Below are 18,151 nucleotides of genomic sequence, written 5' to 3'. Positions count from 1 at the left end.
TTATTTTCTTAAGTATTGTGTAAGGTCCTCCTAGGAGGACATTTGAGGTTTTATTTATTTATTTATTTTCCCCCTGGCTGATTTTTCCTTGTGCATGGGCACATGGTCACTTTTTCCTGGCACCTTGTGCTTGTCATGGTTCCTTCTGGCTCATTTGTTCCTCCACCTTCTGAAATGCTGTGCTCAGGTCACTGGTATAAGACTCTGCCTGTGTAGGTGCAGGAGGCCTTGCCATTTTTTGCTGAACATCAAGTCATATGCAAGCATGGGTTTGCGAGTCCAAAAATAATGAGAGAGAGAGAAAGTGGTGAATAATTGAGTGTCAGCTGGTGTTATATGCAAAGACAAGAAGTGTCCTCATATCTCAGTCTAATTGGTCTTCGCTAAAGTTATGAGCATGGAACCAGTGGTGCTGTTTACTCTCTCCATTCTTCCATTACCTGCAGGGTGGGCAACCCCAGACCTCACTTTAGGTATGTTATCTGGAGTTATCAGCAAACCTCATGTATTAAGTGATTGAAATTCCTTTCCCGATCATTGAAAGGCAGCTGAGGCAGAGGGGGAGAGAAGGGGCCGGGGCAATCTGCAACATTACGTGTTTCATCAGTGCAGCTGTAACTGCCTCAGGCCTTTTATCCTTCAGTGCCTCTGCCACAACATACTTTTACATGGTGTCATACACTATCAGCAAATATCGATTTCAACTGGTGTTTCTGGTTGTGGTCCTTCCAAGACAATCATGAACCCCCAGGGCTTACTAGATAGGGGCATATCCCCTAAAAGGAGTTCTGCCGCTCCTTGCTGGTGCTTTCTTGTGACAGGTAAGATGGGAAAGTACCAAATCCTTAACATGTGCAGCCAAAAAAAAAATCTGTCCAATATCTGGTTCAGAGTCTTTTCTTACCCCAAGCAGCCTGCTGCTTTGATGTCATGAAGACACTCCAGCACTGCTCTCTGCAAGCTTGCTGACAAGACAACCTGATAGACCTGGAAAGTCATACACCAGCAAATGGGTAGCTGGATCAATGTTCCTGGACTGCTTTGAACCTCTCCAGTCTGCATCTCATGTGGTAGATCTTTTAGCATGCCAAAATAACTCAGGTCCTTAGACTGTTCCTGCCAGATGTCGTCACATGATCAGTCTGAGTCTATTTTCACTGTCCTCATCCAGCTGAGAGTATTCACAACCATATATTACTTTCCATGTTTACGGTGAACTATGAATTCTGAACCTAGTAAATATGGATGATAGGCCCCAAGGGCCTCCACAATTGCCAGAAATTCCAGTACTGTTGCTGAATTTTTGTTTACTCTCCTCATTTAATTTTTGACTTCCAAAGGCCACCAGCCTCTGCCAACTGAGCTAATCAATTTGTTCAAATGCAGATCTGACCATAAGCCATCACAGGTTATCACAAATGGACAGGATGAGTCTGGAAATTCAAACACAGCATGGTTTAGCAGTGTTTCCTTCAGTGACTCAAAGGCTGCTATCTTGAACTCTTTAGTTATGTCTCTTGTATTCAATAAATATTCTTAAGTCTCCGCTGGGCCTTTTCACGATTATAATTGGGGATGCCCAAGGTGATCTAGATGGTCTAAGCAGGACATCCTCTAGCATGCAATTTAGCATCCTTTAGGATTTGCCTCACAGGAACAGTCCCTTGCTTAAGGGATGTTGCATCTGATCATATCTCCCAAGCTTCCCATTATTCTTGGAGAACACACTAGCATACTGTAAGAATAGCTGTTTTAATTGCTTTCTTCCATTATCTTCTATGAATGCTTCTGTCAGCAACTTCTGGTTTCTTTGGTGTGGCTTCCCTCTGCTTGGGCAATTCTGTCTCCCATGGGCTTTGCCTCCTCATTACCTGCAAATGTCATATGACCTGGGAACTACTTGGGAGACTGTTGCTCTTATTTGACCCATGGGATCTCTGCAAATATCTTGCACTGGGACTCCTCTAAGTTTTTAGCCACTTCACTAGCAATCATTTCTTGAAGCGTAGCATTTGGTATAAAGGAATCACCCTGGGTCTGGGAATTAATAGCGGATACCTTTAAGGAGATCCCAGCTTCTGCTTCCACATTTGTAACTCTGCACATAATCTCATCCATACATTTATCCAGTATGTTCTCTTCCTTCACCAGCAGGTTATGAAGTTCCTCTGTTAAACCATTTATAGACTGACTTTTCACACAGGATTCGCTCATGTCCTGTCACTGGACATAGGTCCCTCTCTGCTTTGCCAGTTCCAGATCCAGTGCAGATGGTTCTGCTTTACTCAAGCTATCTCACAGATTGTGAGGGGCAGGGAAAGCCCTATTAAACAGGCTCCTCAATGCAAATAAAGTATGCAGGGGTTCCCCTTTCTCTTACTCCAATCTTGTCATTCCCTCCAGTATTTCAAAAACAGATCTCTCCTAGAAGGTCGTATAAGTGTTTGAGTAATTGTCTGTAAGATCCATGATTCATACTGGGGAACTTCTGGTGTAAAGCTTTGGCATCATCATTCAAAAACACTGCTATGTTCTGTGGTGCTTTCTCATCAGTCCACTCATTCACGGAGAGCAGCAGCTCCGAGTGTATCAAGTACTCACAGATTCCAGTTTCATCTGCATGACCACTGAGAAGAAACTTAGGCAAAAGTGTTTTTGCCATCTTGAAGCTGCTACCACTAATTGCAACCCCTGCTTATAAAAATCAAAGGATTTTTCTGGAACACTGCAAGTAACTTGTCATTCTTGTCCCCAAGGGGTAGTGATTGGTCAGACCCACAGTATCTTAAGAACAAATTGTTTTGACTATACCTCCCTTCTAGAGCAGGCCAGCAACCACAGCAGAATGGCTGCTGCATGCTGCGAGAGCTTCATGTAGAGTCAGATGCAGGGAGAAAGAGGGGTGACAGCAGCATGAGAGACAATCAATTTGTTCTTCCCTGTCCCCTAAAATAGGGTCTTACCTCATCCAGTGAGACCCTACTGCTGCCTCAGTTTCCTTTCTTCCTTCCTCAGGAAAATAAAACTCCACAATTCTTATGCTTGAGAATTACTCTCCCTTTCTGGAGTCTGGTTTGTTAACATAAACTAACAGTTTCACTCACAGACACAATTTCCTAGCCTTCTTCTCCAGGTTCACCAGTTCATTATGCCTCATCTGGGCTCCTAATTCCCACTTAAGGGATTTGCTCCTGCCCATCTCTGCACATAACTCCAGCAAAGCCTTTTTCTCTGGCTGCTAGGTAGAGTCGTCCCCTGCAGGTGGGTCTTACTTTTTTCTTCCTCCTCTTTACCCTTTTATTAGGACATCAGGCCCCTGCTCATGCTACCTCTCAGCTCCCCATATCCCTCTAAGCTGGGATTCTGTGCCAGGCCTACTCTGGCCCTCTCCAGAGAGCCATCCCATGGTTTTCCTCTTTGAGGGAGAAGACTCCCTCTTATAGGTAGCCAACCTCCGCTACCCTTATGCAATGCCTAGTCACCTGACCTTACCATTGGTCCAAGCTCAAACCCATCACCTGAGAGTCAGGTAATTAGGCACAGCTCCCACTAATGGGGCAGCACAACCTGTAACATACCTGCCCCATATAGTCTTGCCCATTTCTTGGGAAAGCTGTACAGAATATTCTTAATCATGAGGAGAACTCCTGTTTGGTCTTAACAAGTAACATCAGATCAAACATCGTAATAACCAACCTTTTGCTATTGCCTCTTTGTAACATCCCACCTTCTTGCTGCTTCTGTCCTGTTCAGTAAAATTGGACTTTTACCAGAACATAGCTGTCATAAGGACTTTCTGTTCCTTAGAGAGCAGACTCTAGTACAAGCACACCCTTCAGAATCAAGTGTGCACCTTAGTGAATTAGATTTTTTTTTTCCTCCCTCCCACAAATACCAAAGTCTGCACCTTTGTACTTGTGGCCCCTAACACATTCTGTAGAACAACATGCTTCTGTTCTTCAATCACCCACAGAACCTTTTCAAAGGCATTCTGCCTCTGGATTTCTTTCTCCTCTATCGTTGACTTTTGGTCCTTGCCTTGACCCACTTATGCAGGTGTTCTATTTCTGGATCTCCGACAGTCTGATCAAACATCCCTGCTGCAGAGGCATGTTTCACTTTAAATGTCAGCACTATATTATTGCTGATCACTTTATCAGATGCGAAGAGGAAGTGGAGGGTGGTGATGCTCACAGAGAGGGGAAGCTCTGAGTTGCTTTAGGGAAGAAAATGCAGAGGGAATAAAGGAGGAGAGAGGGAGAGGGAGGTGGGGGGGGGGAGAGAGAGAGAGAGAGATAGGGGAGGGGGAGAGAAACTAGGAAAAGAAGAGACACAAAGGCCTGATAGTGTGTCAATCCTAACAGTGAGCCTGTTTTTCCAATAAGTGATTCTGGATGTGATAAGTTAGCGAGGAAATAATACACAATGGTAACTAAAAGTTTAACTACTAAATAAAGGCCATATTCTACCTTTGATCTTTTTGCAAACTGATTATTAAAATCAATGGGAGATTGAGGGCAGTATGTAGTCCTAAATGTATACCTCTGTTATGTTAGATAGCTACCCAAAAAAGGAGAGCCATACTATAATTATGTATAGGAGCGAGAACTCTGCTTTCAGGAAGTGCTTGATGAGAGAGCACAGTATATGTTGAAGGAGGAATAAAGCCTGAATGTTGCACTGTTTTGGTTTTAGTCCAGTGTTTCTCCAATGCGGTCTCTAGGGCCTTTACTTGCGGCCACAGCCTCTTGGGCTGTGATGGGGGTGGGGGACAGGGTGCAAAGCAATGGCCACTCTCCCCAGAGACACAAATGCTGGATGTGCAGGCAGCTGGTGAATTTCCCATTTTCCCAAGGGTAGGGGAGGCAGGCTTTGGCCACGGGGCTTTGAACTCGGTCCACGCGGTGGCAGGCTCTGGTTCCAGGCTTTGACCCCAGGCTCACTATCCCGCCATTGTCCCTGGACCCCGCTGCCTCCCTGCCCACTTCCCCATCCGGGGCTTAATTTGTCCCAGGGCTTGCCGGGGCTGAGTAAGTCTGCTGTGAAAAGTGATATTAACAAGCGTACAAATATCACTTTTCACAGCAGAAGACTTACCAGCTAGCAAGTCTTGGGGGGTGGAGGGGTACAACTAAAAAAGCAAAAGAAACAACAGCAATAAAACAAGAACATGCAAAGTGCCGTATTTGTATTTCTATTCTGTTTAGGTCCATTAAAGAATAGAGACAACCGTAAATTATTTTTATTACTGAGTCTGGAAAAAACCCAACATAAATAAATAACAATGATTTGGATGTGTATACGTGCATATTTATTTGTTTTTCCTAAAGTTAATTAAGTATTTTAGGAAAAATTGTCAGCGTGGCCACCAGCAAGAGTTGGTGGCCGCACTCTGAGGCCACCAAAAAATTTGTTATGAGAACCCCTGTTTTAGTCCGTCCTTTTTTATGTTTGAACACTGAGCAACATAAAGCTATAGACCACAGTTAAAAGTAGAATTTGGCTTTCTCCATGGAATGAATTTGACGCTCGTGATTTGGAAGATGATAGTTTTGCTAAACATTATTGGGGAGGCTGCATGACCTAGTGGAAAGGGTACTTTACTGAGAGTCAAGAGACCTTTAGGTTCTGTCCTCAGGTCTGCCATTGAACTACTTATCTTAGGCAAGTCACTTAATTTCTGTGTCTGTTCCCTGTCCCCAACCTTTGTCTATCATGTCTATTTAGATTGTAAAGTCTTCAGAGCAGGGACTGTCTCTCACTACAGTGAGAGCGCATAGCACAGTGAGGTCCCAATCTCAGGTGGGCTCGCTAAGCACTACTGTAATACAATTAAACAGTAAGTGTGCTCCAGTTTGCTGAAGGAGGATACTTTGGCCACTATTCACAAAAATATTTCATGCTGCATATTGCTAAAAACAAAACACTATTGACCTTGAATTAAACAAAAGAATGCAAATGCTGGTTTTTAATATTCGCGTTGTGGAGCCAAACCTACAAGTTCATGCCTAATAGTCATGAAAATGGAAATGTCTATGCACATCTTTGATTTTTATGCATACATTTTGAATTCATGGCTTCTCTGCTTCCAAAGCAGTGTTTTGTATTTTTTTGTGCATATAACTTGTTAAGATTTGTGTGAAAACATTAATGGAAACTACAAGACTAGGCAGTTGAGCACTCTTGTTTCTTTAAGAAGAGGAAACATTGGGCCCAATGTTGCAGTCCCTAGATGGACAAAGGTCACATCAAAGTTAATAAAATTAAAAAAAAAAAAAAAAGAAGAAAAGAAAAAGTGAGTTTTAACCACGTAGGAAGTGCAGGATTAAAATAGAAGCATTAACTATGCCTTTAACAGGAAATGGTTATCTGCTAAAAACATTTTCTTTGGTTGTCTAAATTTGTATTTCCTACATGTTTTAGGTTTGTGCAGTTTTATACTGTGAACAATGGAAACATCCCAGTCTCAGAAAGACATGTTCCAATGGGTTAGGTTTAAAATTTGACCCTGTTGTTATCTGGAGACAATGAACGATCTCCAGATCTTAGATTTATTCTAAAATTCCATACTCTCACTAAGGTGTTTTAAAGATAAACAAAAATGCAATAGCCACTTTTATATATAACCCTAAAATGTTTGCATTTTGAAGAAACAGCCTGCTATCAGAGGGAATTCAGATTAACTATAATAAACTCATCCAAGACTTTTGTTAGCATCACTGCTGATGCTAATGCACATATAAAGAAATAACTAACAGTGCCATGCTTGCTGTGTTTAGTTTTTGTAAGCAGCACAAACACTGCCAATGTTTGTAGCATATAAAAAGACAAAACTAAAGGTTGGGGGGAAAGAGGAGGAAATGTCTTCAGTCTTTTAATAACAATACAAATGTAAAAAGTTTATATATAAAGAACTCTACATAAACAATAGCTGTTGCAGTGTTTTTAAAAGATGTCTTGTTGACAAAGTAGTGAATTAAAAGATAAATAGACAATATTTATGTTGGGGAAAATAACACAGCAGGGCATAGACTATCCAACAAATTCTTGGACTGCATTGCAGACAACTTTTTATTTCAGAAGGTTGAAAAAGCTACTGGGGGGGAAGCTGTTCTAGACTTGATATTAACAAATAGGGAGGAACTGGTTGAGAATTTGAAAGTAGAAGGCAGCTTGGGTGAAAGTGATCATGAAATCATAGAGTTTGCAATTCTAAGGAAGGGTAGAAGGGAGAACAGCAAAATAGAGACAATGGATTTCAGGAAGGCAGATTTTGGTAAGCTCAGAGAGCTGATAGGTAAGGTCCCATGGGAATCAAGACTGAGGGGGAAAAACAACTGAGGAGAGTTGGCAGTTTTTCAAAAGGGACACTATTAAGGGCCCAAAAGCAAGCTATTCCGCTGGTTAGGAAAGATAGAAAATGTGGCAAAAGACCACCTTGGCTTAACCACGAGATCTTGCATGATCTAAAAAATAAAAAGGAGTCATATAAAAAATGGAAACTGGGACAGATTACAAAGGATGAATATAGGCAAACAACACAGGAATGCAGGGGCAAGATTAGAAAGGCAAAGGCACAAAATGAGCTCAAACTAGCTACGGGAATAAAGGGAAACAAGAAGACTTTTTATCAATACATTAGAAGCAAGAGGAAGACCAAAGACAGGGTAGGCCCACTGCTTAGTGAAGAGGGAGAAACAGTAACAGGAAACTTGGAAATGGCGGAGATGCTTAATGACTTCTTTGTTTCGGTCTTCACCGAGAAGTCTGAAGGAATGCCTAACATAGTGAATGCTAATGGGAAGGGGGTAGGTTTAGCAGATAAAATAAAAAAAGAACAAGTTAAAAATCACTTAGAAAAGTTAGATGCCTGCAAGTCACCAGGGCCTGATGAAATGCATCCTAGAATACTCAAGGAGCTAATAGAGGAGGTATCTGAGCCTCTAGCTATTATCTTTGGAAAATCATGGGAGACGGGAGAGATTCCAGAAGACTGGAAGAGGGCAAATATAGTTCCCATCTATAAAAAGGGAAATAAAAACAACCCAGGAAACTACAGACCAGTTAGTTTAACTTCTGTGCCAGGGAAGATAATGGAGCAAGTAATTAAGGAAATCATCTGCAAACACTTGGAAGGTGGTAAGGTGATAGGGAACAGCCAGCATGGATTTGTGAAGAACAAATCATGTCAAACCAATCTGATAGCTTTCTTTGATAGGATAACGAGCCTTGTGGATAAGGGTGAAGCTGTGGATGTTGTATACCTAGACTTTAGTAAGGCATTTGATACGGTCTCGCATGATATTCTTATCGATAAACTAGGCAAATACAATTTAGATGGGGCTACTATAAGGTGGGTGCATAACTGGCTGGATAACTGTACTCAGAGTTATTAATGGTTCCCAATCCTGCTGGAAAGGCATAACGAGTGGGGTTCCGCAGGGGTCTGTTTTGGGACCGGCTCTGTTCAATATCTTCATTAACGACTTAGATATTGGCATAGAAAGTACGCTTATTAAGTTTGCGGATGATACCAAACTGGGAGGGACCGCAACTGCTTTGGAGGACAGGGTCATAATTCAAAATGATCTGGACAAATTGGAGAAATGGTCTGAGTTAAACAGGATGAAGTTTAACAAAGACAAATGCAAAGTGCTCCACTTAGGAAGGAACAATCAGTTTCATACCTACAGAATGGGAAGAGACTGTCTAGGAAGGAGTACGGCAGAAAGGGATCTAGGGGTTATAGTGGACCACAAGCTAAATATGAGTCAACAGTGTGATGCTGTTGCAAAAAAAGCAAACATGATTCTGGGATGTATTAACAGGTGTGTTGTGAGCAAGACACGAGAAGTCATTCTTCCGCTCTACTCTGCTCTGGTTAGGCCTCAGCTGGAGTATTGTGTCCAGTTCTGGGCACTGCATTTCAAGAAAGATGTGGAGAAATTGGAAAGGGTCCAGAGAAGAGCAACAAGAATGATTAAAGGTCTTGAGAATATGACCTATGAAGGAAGGCTGAAAGAATTGGGTTTGTTTAGTTTGGAAATGAGAAGTCTGAGAGGGGACATGATAGCAGTTTTCAGGTATCTAAAAGGGTGTCCATAAGGAGGAGGGAGAAAACTTGTTCACCTTAGCCTCTAAGGATAGAACAAAGAAGCAATGGGCTTTAACTGCAGCAAGGGAGGTCTAGGTTGGACATTAGGAAAAAGTTCCTAACTGTCAGGGTGGTTAACACTGGAATAAATTGCCTAGGGAGGTTGTGGAATCTCCATCTCTGGAGATATTTAAGAGTAGGTTAGATAAATGTCTATCAGGGATGGTCTAGACAGTATTTGGTCCTGCCATGAGGGCAGGGGACTGGACTCGATGACCTCTCAAGGTCCCTTCCAGTCCTAGAATCTATGAATATTTGGAATTTAGAGAGATTTCTATTTGGGCTCTAATAATATAGAAAACATCTTTTCAAAACTACCCGATACCCTAAAACAAGACACTTGTATGAGACCATTTGGATGAACTCAGGCTTCTGTAAAATTCCTGATGGCTGGGAATAGCATGGTGTCTGCTTAGTCATAGCAGAACTTGGAATCAGACGGGGTGAATCAGAACTTGAAACGAACCCCCTCCCCAAAACTTTACAATCAACTGGGGCTTGTGTGTACACAGTTTTTGTACTTAGTTTTATTACATAAATTTATGGGAATAAACTCTGTTTAAGGTAACCCAATATATCTGCATCCATATGAGGGGTTATACCAACTTAACATATTTGGTTTAAAAAAAATCATGCCCCTAAATCAGTGGTCCCCAACCTTTTTGTGGCCAGTAGCACATTCATGATCTCAGAAGAGTGGGGCGGCCACCAACAATTTTTCAAGGCTTATTTTGTATTTGTACATTAAATAATACAAAAAACATCATATTTAAAGAATTTTTTCACTGGACAAGAGCTCGGAGAGCCAGGAAGTGATATATGAATCCAGAGAGAAGCCGGAGTGAAGCCGTGAGGGCAAAGAACACTGGTGCCCGCAGCCCCGGAGTACTCTGTCTCCAGCAGGCGCTGGGCCACGGCTTCTCTCCCCTGCTGGGCACTAGGTGGCGCCTGCCGGGGCAGGGCCGGCTCTAGGTTTTTTGCTGCCCCAAGCAAAAACATTTTTGGCTGCCCCCCACCCTAGCCCTGGGTTCTTCCCCTCCCCCCCCATCAGTGCCCTCCCCCACCCGCACTCAAATGCACATAGAAGGCATAGGGACTAACCCTCAAACCTTGTACTGGGAAAGGGATGGGGATCTAGTAAAGAGGGTTCAGGCAGAGGAGCGGGTGTGGGAGTGCTTGGGGGGCTCTACGCTGGAGCAGAGAAGCGGGGTGTGATGTACTTGCGGAGGAGAGTGGAGCAGGAGAGGGATATCAAAGGATGTGGGAGAAGAGGTGCCGGGGAAGGGGTGTGTGTGGGAAGAGAGGTCTGGGGAAGGGTACAAGGGGAGAGGTGAGGGTGAAGGGAGAGTACAAGGGGAAGGGGTTTGACGAAGGAGCAATGTGGGGAGGTACAAGTGAAGACGCTGCGAGCAGGATGGGGGGTGCAAGGGCTGAGAGGGGCAGGCACTGACAGCTGCTTCCTTAGCCCCATGCAGGCAGAACCAAGAGGATGGACACTGACCCCCAGGTGCCCGAGCCGCGGGGGTCCCCCAGCGGGGGCAGTATGCCCTGCTTGGAGCCGGGCTCTGCCTTTCCCCGCCCCTGGCACTGTGGGGGCCCGGGGCAAGCAGCGCAGGCCTGAGGCAAGGGAGGTGCGCGGTGGGCTAGGTCCGGGGGCAGGAGGGGGCAGCGCAGGCTGCCCAGCCACTCGCCCCATCAGCGCGCGAGCCGGGGTCCTCGCCCCCTGCCCAGCCTGGCGGCGCCCTGCACAGCCCACTCAGGCGGGAAAACGCTGCTCCGCCCTGGGGAGACTCAGAGCAGCAGCAGTGGCGGTAGCGGTGGCGGCAGCAGGACCCCTCCTCCTTGCCTGTATCTCGGGCCCCGCTTCCCTCCCTCCCCAGCTCCTCACACACTCTGGGAGCCCCTCTCACTGCCGCAGCCCGGGCTTGTCTCCAGGGGATGATGCTCTGGCTCTCCAGCGGCAGGGCTCTGGCCGGGGCTGCCTCCCGGCTTTTTGCCGCCCCAAGCAGCCCTGGAGTTCTCTGTCCCCGGCAGGTGCGGGGCCACGGCTTCTCTCCGGCTTAAGCCGCATCACCGCGCCTGCCTGGAACCGAGAACGCTGGCGCCTGCAGCCCTGGAGTTCTCTGTCCCTGGCAGGCGCAGGGCCATGGCTTCTCTCCCCTGCTGGGCACTAGGCGGGCGCACATAAGTGCCCCGGCAGGCGCCATGGCGCCCGAGGGCACCGCATTGGGGACCACTGCCCTAAATGAAATAGTTTAAATTGGAATAAAAATTGTGTATAGACCAGACTTTGTAAGATTTGCTGAATAACCCAGATAGGAAGATGGAGAGAGGCATTCAGCAAATAACTCTGTACTTTTATCTAGTTTTAAAAAACATTGAAGATGTTATGTTTAAATTAGATGGTTCACAATGTTCATGGACAACAAGATTTTTTTAACTTACAGTAATTAAATCTTTAAATCTTTCAGATCTGCTAAGTTTTCTGTATTCGATTTAATGAAATTATTTGTTTCTTCATCCACTTCAAAAGTATTTTTGACATGAGCAGTAGCTATGCTGATTTGTGTATTGCTGCTCTGACTTTTCAGGTGATCCCACCCAAGGAGTGGAAGCCGAGAAAACATTACGACGACATTGATGATCTAGTGATTCCAGCTCCAATTCAGCAGATGGTCACTGGTCAATCAGGGCTTTTCACTCAATACAACATTCAGAAAAAGCCAATGACCGTGAAAGAGTTCAGGCAACTGGCCAACAGTGACAAGTATGTATATTCAGTATTCTGTTTGGAAAGGAGAATATGTAACCTTCTCCCACTGTGATTTTTACCTTTTTAGGCACCAGGTGATTTTTATGTCTATCTTACTTACTGAAGGCCATCCTTGTCCTTCTTCTAGGACTTGGTAGAAGGCACTACTCAGTGCTTAGAGTGGTCTGAAAAAAATGGAGAGTCAGTCATCACCCCAACATCTACCCATCCCCCTATCCCCAAATCAGTTTTTCTCCCACTCCTCACATCTGTTCTGTCCCCTTTCTGCCAGTAATTCTGCCCCTACCATGCCCCAAGTCAATTTTATCCCCATATTTATACTACCCCCTTCAGTGCCCACATCAGTTCTGCCCCCCACCTCACCTGTGCGCCTCTTGCAGCACCTGGAATTCTTCAGCCCCTCCCACAGGCCTGAGGGAAGGGAGGCTGGAACGGAGACCCTTCCCAGGCCAGGTGCTGCACGGGCGGGAGAGCAGAGGGGGGAAGGAGCAAAGGAGCTGTCTTATTGCTCTTAGGAGGGTGGGGAAAGAGGGAGTAGAACTGCCCTGATCGAACTGTTCTGAGTGGGTGCGATCTTTCTGCTCACTTCCCCCTGCCCTCTCCCTCCACCCCCCCGTGAATAGTGTGGGCTCCTGAGGAGAAGGGAAATAACTGTCTGCCTCTTGCAGCATCCCTGATTGGCTGCTCTTCCCCAGGAGGCAGACAAGTGGGTAAAGCAGCCAACCAGAAGGCTTTTCCTCCAAGGTGGTATAAAAGAGTGCACCTCTGCAACTGGGCTCAGTTTTTAAAATTTTAATTTCCTGTGTCTGTGACCCCTTATGATCCAGCATACTTTAAATCCTGCTGATAATGAACTCTGTTTAGATTGCTATGATCATTTGTTTTATATGCTCACATCTGCATAGGGGGATATAAAATATAACTTCTATATATAAAATTATAGAATATAAAATGCCATGTAGTCATATAAAGGTCTTATAGACATAGTTTGGATTGTTCCTTTTACTCACAAGTGGTGAAATAATGTGTAACCATGCACTTGCATAGGATATCCCACGAGTGCAAACAGAACTGTAATTCTGCACACATCATAATAGAAAACATTTTAGAAATATCTGTAATTGGAATTGTTTTATCCCTCTACCTATAATATCATATTGCTTTGTTATATTTAATAAGGCTATATGAGTTAGGAGTTCTTAAAAAGCCTCCTAGCTTGTTACATTCTTCTTAAACAATGTAATAGCAGAAGCTCCTAACCTTTCTTTAAAGAAGATTTTTCCCTCTCTTCAAAGAGGTCAGGTTTCTGTGGAGGACAGCTTCCTTTCTATGGGCATATCTCTGTGACACTAAATTGCTTTCCCCTTCATTTGGGATACCCAGATGAGAATGCCCTGAACGTGGATGTCATCTTAACGTGGCTGAAGGGCTCTAGTCTAAGTGATAAACTGCATTTAAGAGAAGCCCTGGTCTGTAGGTTACTCATGGATTGCTGGGGTTCAGCTCTTGTTTGTTGAGAGACAATCAGTTCACCATGAGGCTCTTCCTCCATCCTTCTCAATAGGAGCTGTGTCAGCTGCATGACTTCCTGTTTCCTGTACTTCCAAGTTTTCTTCCAAGCAGTCTGAACAGAAAGAGCTTGCAGAGTTGATCTAGAACTCTCTCCCCCTCTCAAGTTGTTGCATTTATGGAAGCAAATTTCCCTTTCTAAAGACTTTCTAAATAAGGGAGTACTGTGGCCAAACACCCTGAGGAAAAGGTTTTGGCAGAGTAGGCTGCTTGGCAATAGCAATAGAAGCATACTCCCTCTATGGGAAGTTAGAAGAATCTTCCCAGGCCACAGAAAAGGATGTAAAAATGCCCCATGTGTCTGGGACAAGCAAAGGGATGAAGACAAGATCCTCCAAAGATTTCTGCCAACTGGAAGAACTGGTGCATTTCTCCCAAAAAAGCTTTATGTGGGAGAGGGAGAAAGGAAAGCAAGGCCCCAGGAGCATTGGGATTCCTCCCCTTGCTTCTGGCCTGGGCTACTAAATGGCAGAACACTTGCCTTTTGGACCTGTTGGGGATAATCTGCAGGACCTACTTGTGCTAGAACCAGCATGTGTTTGCACACTCTTTGGTGTTTATGCTCCTACAGTACAGGGGTAGGAACTGGTGACCATATTGCCTATTAACAGTAGTGCCTTTTCACCAGCCCAGGAAATGCGGTAGGCTAAAATGGAGGATGGGGTGGTGAAGAGAGACTGTAGGGCCACCAACTAGTAGTATATTGGCTCTTTCAAGAGCCTTGCGTGACAACAATCACACTTAATGGCCTAAAACTCAGAACAGGCAGCAGAAGTTCCTTCCATCTGTTGAAACAGGGACAAATTATCTGGGTAGCACAGGACTAATAGCGACATAAATCCTGTGAAAGACATTACCCAGTGTTACTTTGAAAGCATTGCTACTATGAAACCTATGGGTTTAGGACTGTTGAATATGTGAAAGGACTAAAGAGTGTGAAACTCATATATTTGTCTAAAAGTACTTGGTCTGCAAAATCAAGTATAGAGCACATCAGGAACGTGGATGTTGGGAGACATCCAAACCATGAGGGTGAAAGGACAACTTTTTCAATTGAGGTCCTCTGAAACATGGCCTTTAATTTCATTCTCCCTCTGCAGATACTGCACTCCAAGATATATAGATTATGAAGATCTGGAGCGTAAATACTGGAAGAATTTAACCTTTGTGGCACCGATCTATGGAGCAGATATCAACGGGAGCATTTATGACGAAGTATGTAAAGTTTTATACATGTCATTTCCCCCCTTCTCAACCCTGGCCCGAAAGGTTAGTTAATGTTGCACTCTTGTATTGCATCTGAGAACCAGGTATCTCTTGAAAATTGTCTCTCAAGATCCCCACTTTTGAGTTGCACGTGCCCTTAGTATGAGGCGCTTTAGACCCTCTTGGGAAGCAGTGTGTCCCCTTATGAATCTGAACACTGATAGAGGGGCTCAACAGTCCTTAGCTAAGCATTTCTGGTATCTGTAAGATCTTGCTGTAGCAGCTTATTTTTTTGGATAAACTAGTTTGTCTAGTTACAATCTTTCAAAAATATAGACTTGTTTGTTTGTGCAGAGTCAGCTCTGTTACACATTTCCTGCCACCTCAGTGCTTTTTGTTATTTGGTTCTGCTCAGTCGATTTCCAGTGAGTGGGATTGTGTGCATTCAAATCTAAATCCACCCTAATTGATAGTCTGTCAGATTTGGAACAAAAATCAGTTACGCATCATGCGATGGGATGGTGTCTAGGGCAGACCAGCACTCGGGTGTTGTATGTCTCCTATCACTGTGGTATTTTAATGTCTGATAGGTCGTTAAGATGGACACTCCCTTAAAAGGTGTTCTGCATGTGCATGATTTTGCCCTCTTCAAATAGGAGTGCTACCTGAAACTCCTTCTCGATGAGGCGGTGTCAAAACTCACCTGAATTAGTTCTTCTCCACATTAGCGCTAAAGAAAATTTATTTCCTGTAGTGATTCTGTTGCTGGTTTGTTGCCCCTTTGACTTCTGAGATGAGTGTGGTGCTTTAGACCTGGTGGGCCTGAGATGATTCTGAGTTCACACTTCATTCTTCTAGACTTGCTGATTCCTCTTCTGTCTTTCTCTTCTTGGCTGCTTGGATATGCTCACTTTGTCATCTCAGAAGCAATCTTAGTCTGAGGAAGGGGCTTGGATCTGAGGACTGTCAAGGTCAACTTTGATTTCATCCGGAATGGGATCAGAGGTTCATCCCAAGGTCCCTTGAACTTGTGAGTTTCCTAGCAAGTTTATGATTGACCTTAGGTCTGAGGAACCTGCATGAGTCAGATCATTCTCTTCCGAGATGGCTATGTACAGATCCTCTGTCTGGCCTCAGGAATCATTCTACTCTCTGGACCTCTCTAGTTCTTGAGGTTCCTTCTTTTTACCACCTCATGCGTTATCCTACCTCTGTTCTTCTCTTGTGAGGAAAGTTAATACGGTTTTAACCAACATTCTTCGGCTTTGGAGAAAAAAAAAAGTCTTGAAATAGCTTCATCTTTCCAACTGCTTCACCTTAGAAGATTAGTTGCAATACTGTTTACACAGCTGGTCAGGTCTCTGGCTGCATAGAAATGCCCTTAGAATTACTACCTATTTCTGACTGAAATAGCGGAGAAAGGAAATTTCTAGAGGAAGTAGGATTTTGCTGGTTGTTGACACAGGTGACTGTTAGTACAGCTCTCATTATACAGTCAGAGAAATGTGAAATACCTATCAGCATCAGTTTTTGCTACTTAGAGAGCCATTCAAGAAACTGCATAATATCCTAAGGGAGTAGTTAAGCAATGAGACCATCAAAAAGGAGAAGCAAAATTATTTTTGTAAGAATACATGCGCGTCTCCCAACTTACTGGGTGAATCCTTCCTTCATAAGGGTCTGTGTTCCCTCCACTTTTTGATGGTTCTGCTTAGCACTTCTTTAAATGCTCCCTGCTATCTTTGTAATCACTAGGAGAAGTAGTGTGTAACTTGGGGCTTGTCTACACTAAAGGGAAAAGTCGATCTAAGCTATGCAATTTGAGTTACGTGAATAGGGTAACTCAAATCGACGTAGCTTAGATCTACTTACTGCGGGGTCCACACTACACGATGTCTGCGGGAGGTGCTCTCCCGTTGACTCCCCTTACTCTTCTCGATCAGGTGGAGTACAGGAGTCGACGGGAGAACGATCGCCGGTCGATTTAGCGGATCTGCACTAGACCTGCTAAATCAACCATCGATGCATCGATCGCCACAGCATTGATCATCCGGGAAGTGTAGACAAGCCCTGTGACAGAGGGTTTATCAAAAGACAAATTGCTTACTGGAGTTTAATGGGAGGCCTGACCAAAATTAGAATTCAACCAGCCAAGGTGGTCTGAAAGACGGTATCTCAACTAGGTAGTTAAGTCTTTGAAAGCTATTAATAATCAGTGAAAGATATTTGTATCCCCAGTGGTCCAGCTCATGGAGAAATCAGTGCATGTAAACCCTATTATGTATGCATATAACTGGAGAAAACTGGTTTTGAAAGCTAGGGTAGCAGCACTGGATCGGGGAAGATTTGATAAGAGAGCTCTCTAGACACACACAGAGTTTGTTGTTCTCTGGACAGCAAGAGATGCAGACAATCTGACCAAAAGGGGGTAGAGAGAAAGGATTGCTTTCAAAAGTTAGAAGCTTTCACTTTTCTTATTTTCCTCTCTAACTAAACTGGGAATGATTTCTCTAGTTTTTCTTTGAGAAGTGTGAATCTATGTGAACCATTTTTTTGGTTTAATTCCATTTTCTCTGTGGTTTTAATAAATCTTGATATCGTTAAGATAACTGTCATGAGGGCAACATCACACAAGCATCTCCAGAGTGAAATGAACCCCATCACGTCTAAGGGAGAGGTGCAAAAGGGAAAAGTGTTTCTGGAACCAGTACCACCTATCAGCTTTGGTCGAGACACACGGACAAAGATTTCCTGTCCCAATGAGTTGTGTTTTCATTACACTGCAACAAGTGAATACAAGGGGAGAGGCCAGAAGACCAAGGAGGAGATGAGAATTATGACAACACAGAAATAGAATTGATGGAGACTGGTAGTGGGAAGACAATAAACTGGGAGATGATTAGAGGTGCGGACAAGTGACCAGGGCGGAAAAGAAGTAAAATAGCAGCCTGTGGAATAAAAGCAATACCATTTAAAAAAAAAAAAAGGCAGGGGGAGGAGTAGTGGTCGAAGGAATAGGGACAGGAAAAAAACAGGAGAGAGAGGAGGGGCCGACACACTGTGTGATGGGGCATCCATGCCAGGACAAGGCGCAAGGGGATCTGGGGGAAAGTGAGAGGTGACGTCTGGCACCAAGTCATTGCTGGGAGGAGGTTCCAGCTAGAAAAGATGGGGAATCATTGATAAAAATGGAAATTATTTTTTTTAGACAGAACTTTTATTTCCCAAATTACTCTTTGTCCACCAGATGGTGCTCTTGGGCAACTAATGTGCTGAAGGCCAAGCTAGGGGAGAAACCTCTTAACTAGATTTAGAATCTAGAGATTGCTTTTGCGTGTTTGTCCATTTCAGAGATTTTTATTTATGCAGAAAGAATGGATGTAGTACTCCTGGCAACTGTAGTACAGTTGTGGGCAAACAGTGAAAGAAAGGGGAAGGTGTAATTAATT

At 44.1% G+C, this 18,151-nt stretch overlaps 1 protein-coding gene across 27 annotated transcripts in view; it reads left to right on the top strand.

Moving 5' to 3' along the window:
• Nucleotides 1–18,151, top strand: part of KDM4C (lysine demethylase 4C) — a 427,285-nt gene that overhangs the window by 44,760 nt on the left and 364,374 nt on the right. For all 27 annotated transcript variants that reach the window (XR_010588892.1, XR_010588893.1, XR_010588896.1 and 24 more), the window contains exons 4-5: nt 11,746–11,921; nt 14,597–14,711. Coding sequence is in view for 14 of the 27 variants with exons in the window: in XM_005295226.5 (XP_005295283.2) it covers nt 11,746–11,921; nt 14,597–14,711 (291 nt within the window). In the remaining 13 variants the exon portion in view is untranslated. The remainder of the gene's footprint in view (nt 1–11,745; nt 11,922–14,596; nt 14,712–18,151) is intronic.

This window comes from Chrysemys picta, chromosome 6, assembly GCF_011386835.1.
Source record: "Chrysemys picta bellii isolate R12L10 chromosome 6, ASM1138683v2, whole genome shotgun sequence".
In the NCBI taxonomy this organism is placed as follows: Eukaryota; Metazoa; Chordata; order Testudines; family Emydidae; genus Chrysemys; species Chrysemys picta.
The sequence above is the reverse complement of the archived record's forward strand: the minus strand, read 5'-3'. Positions and strand labels throughout refer to the sequence as shown.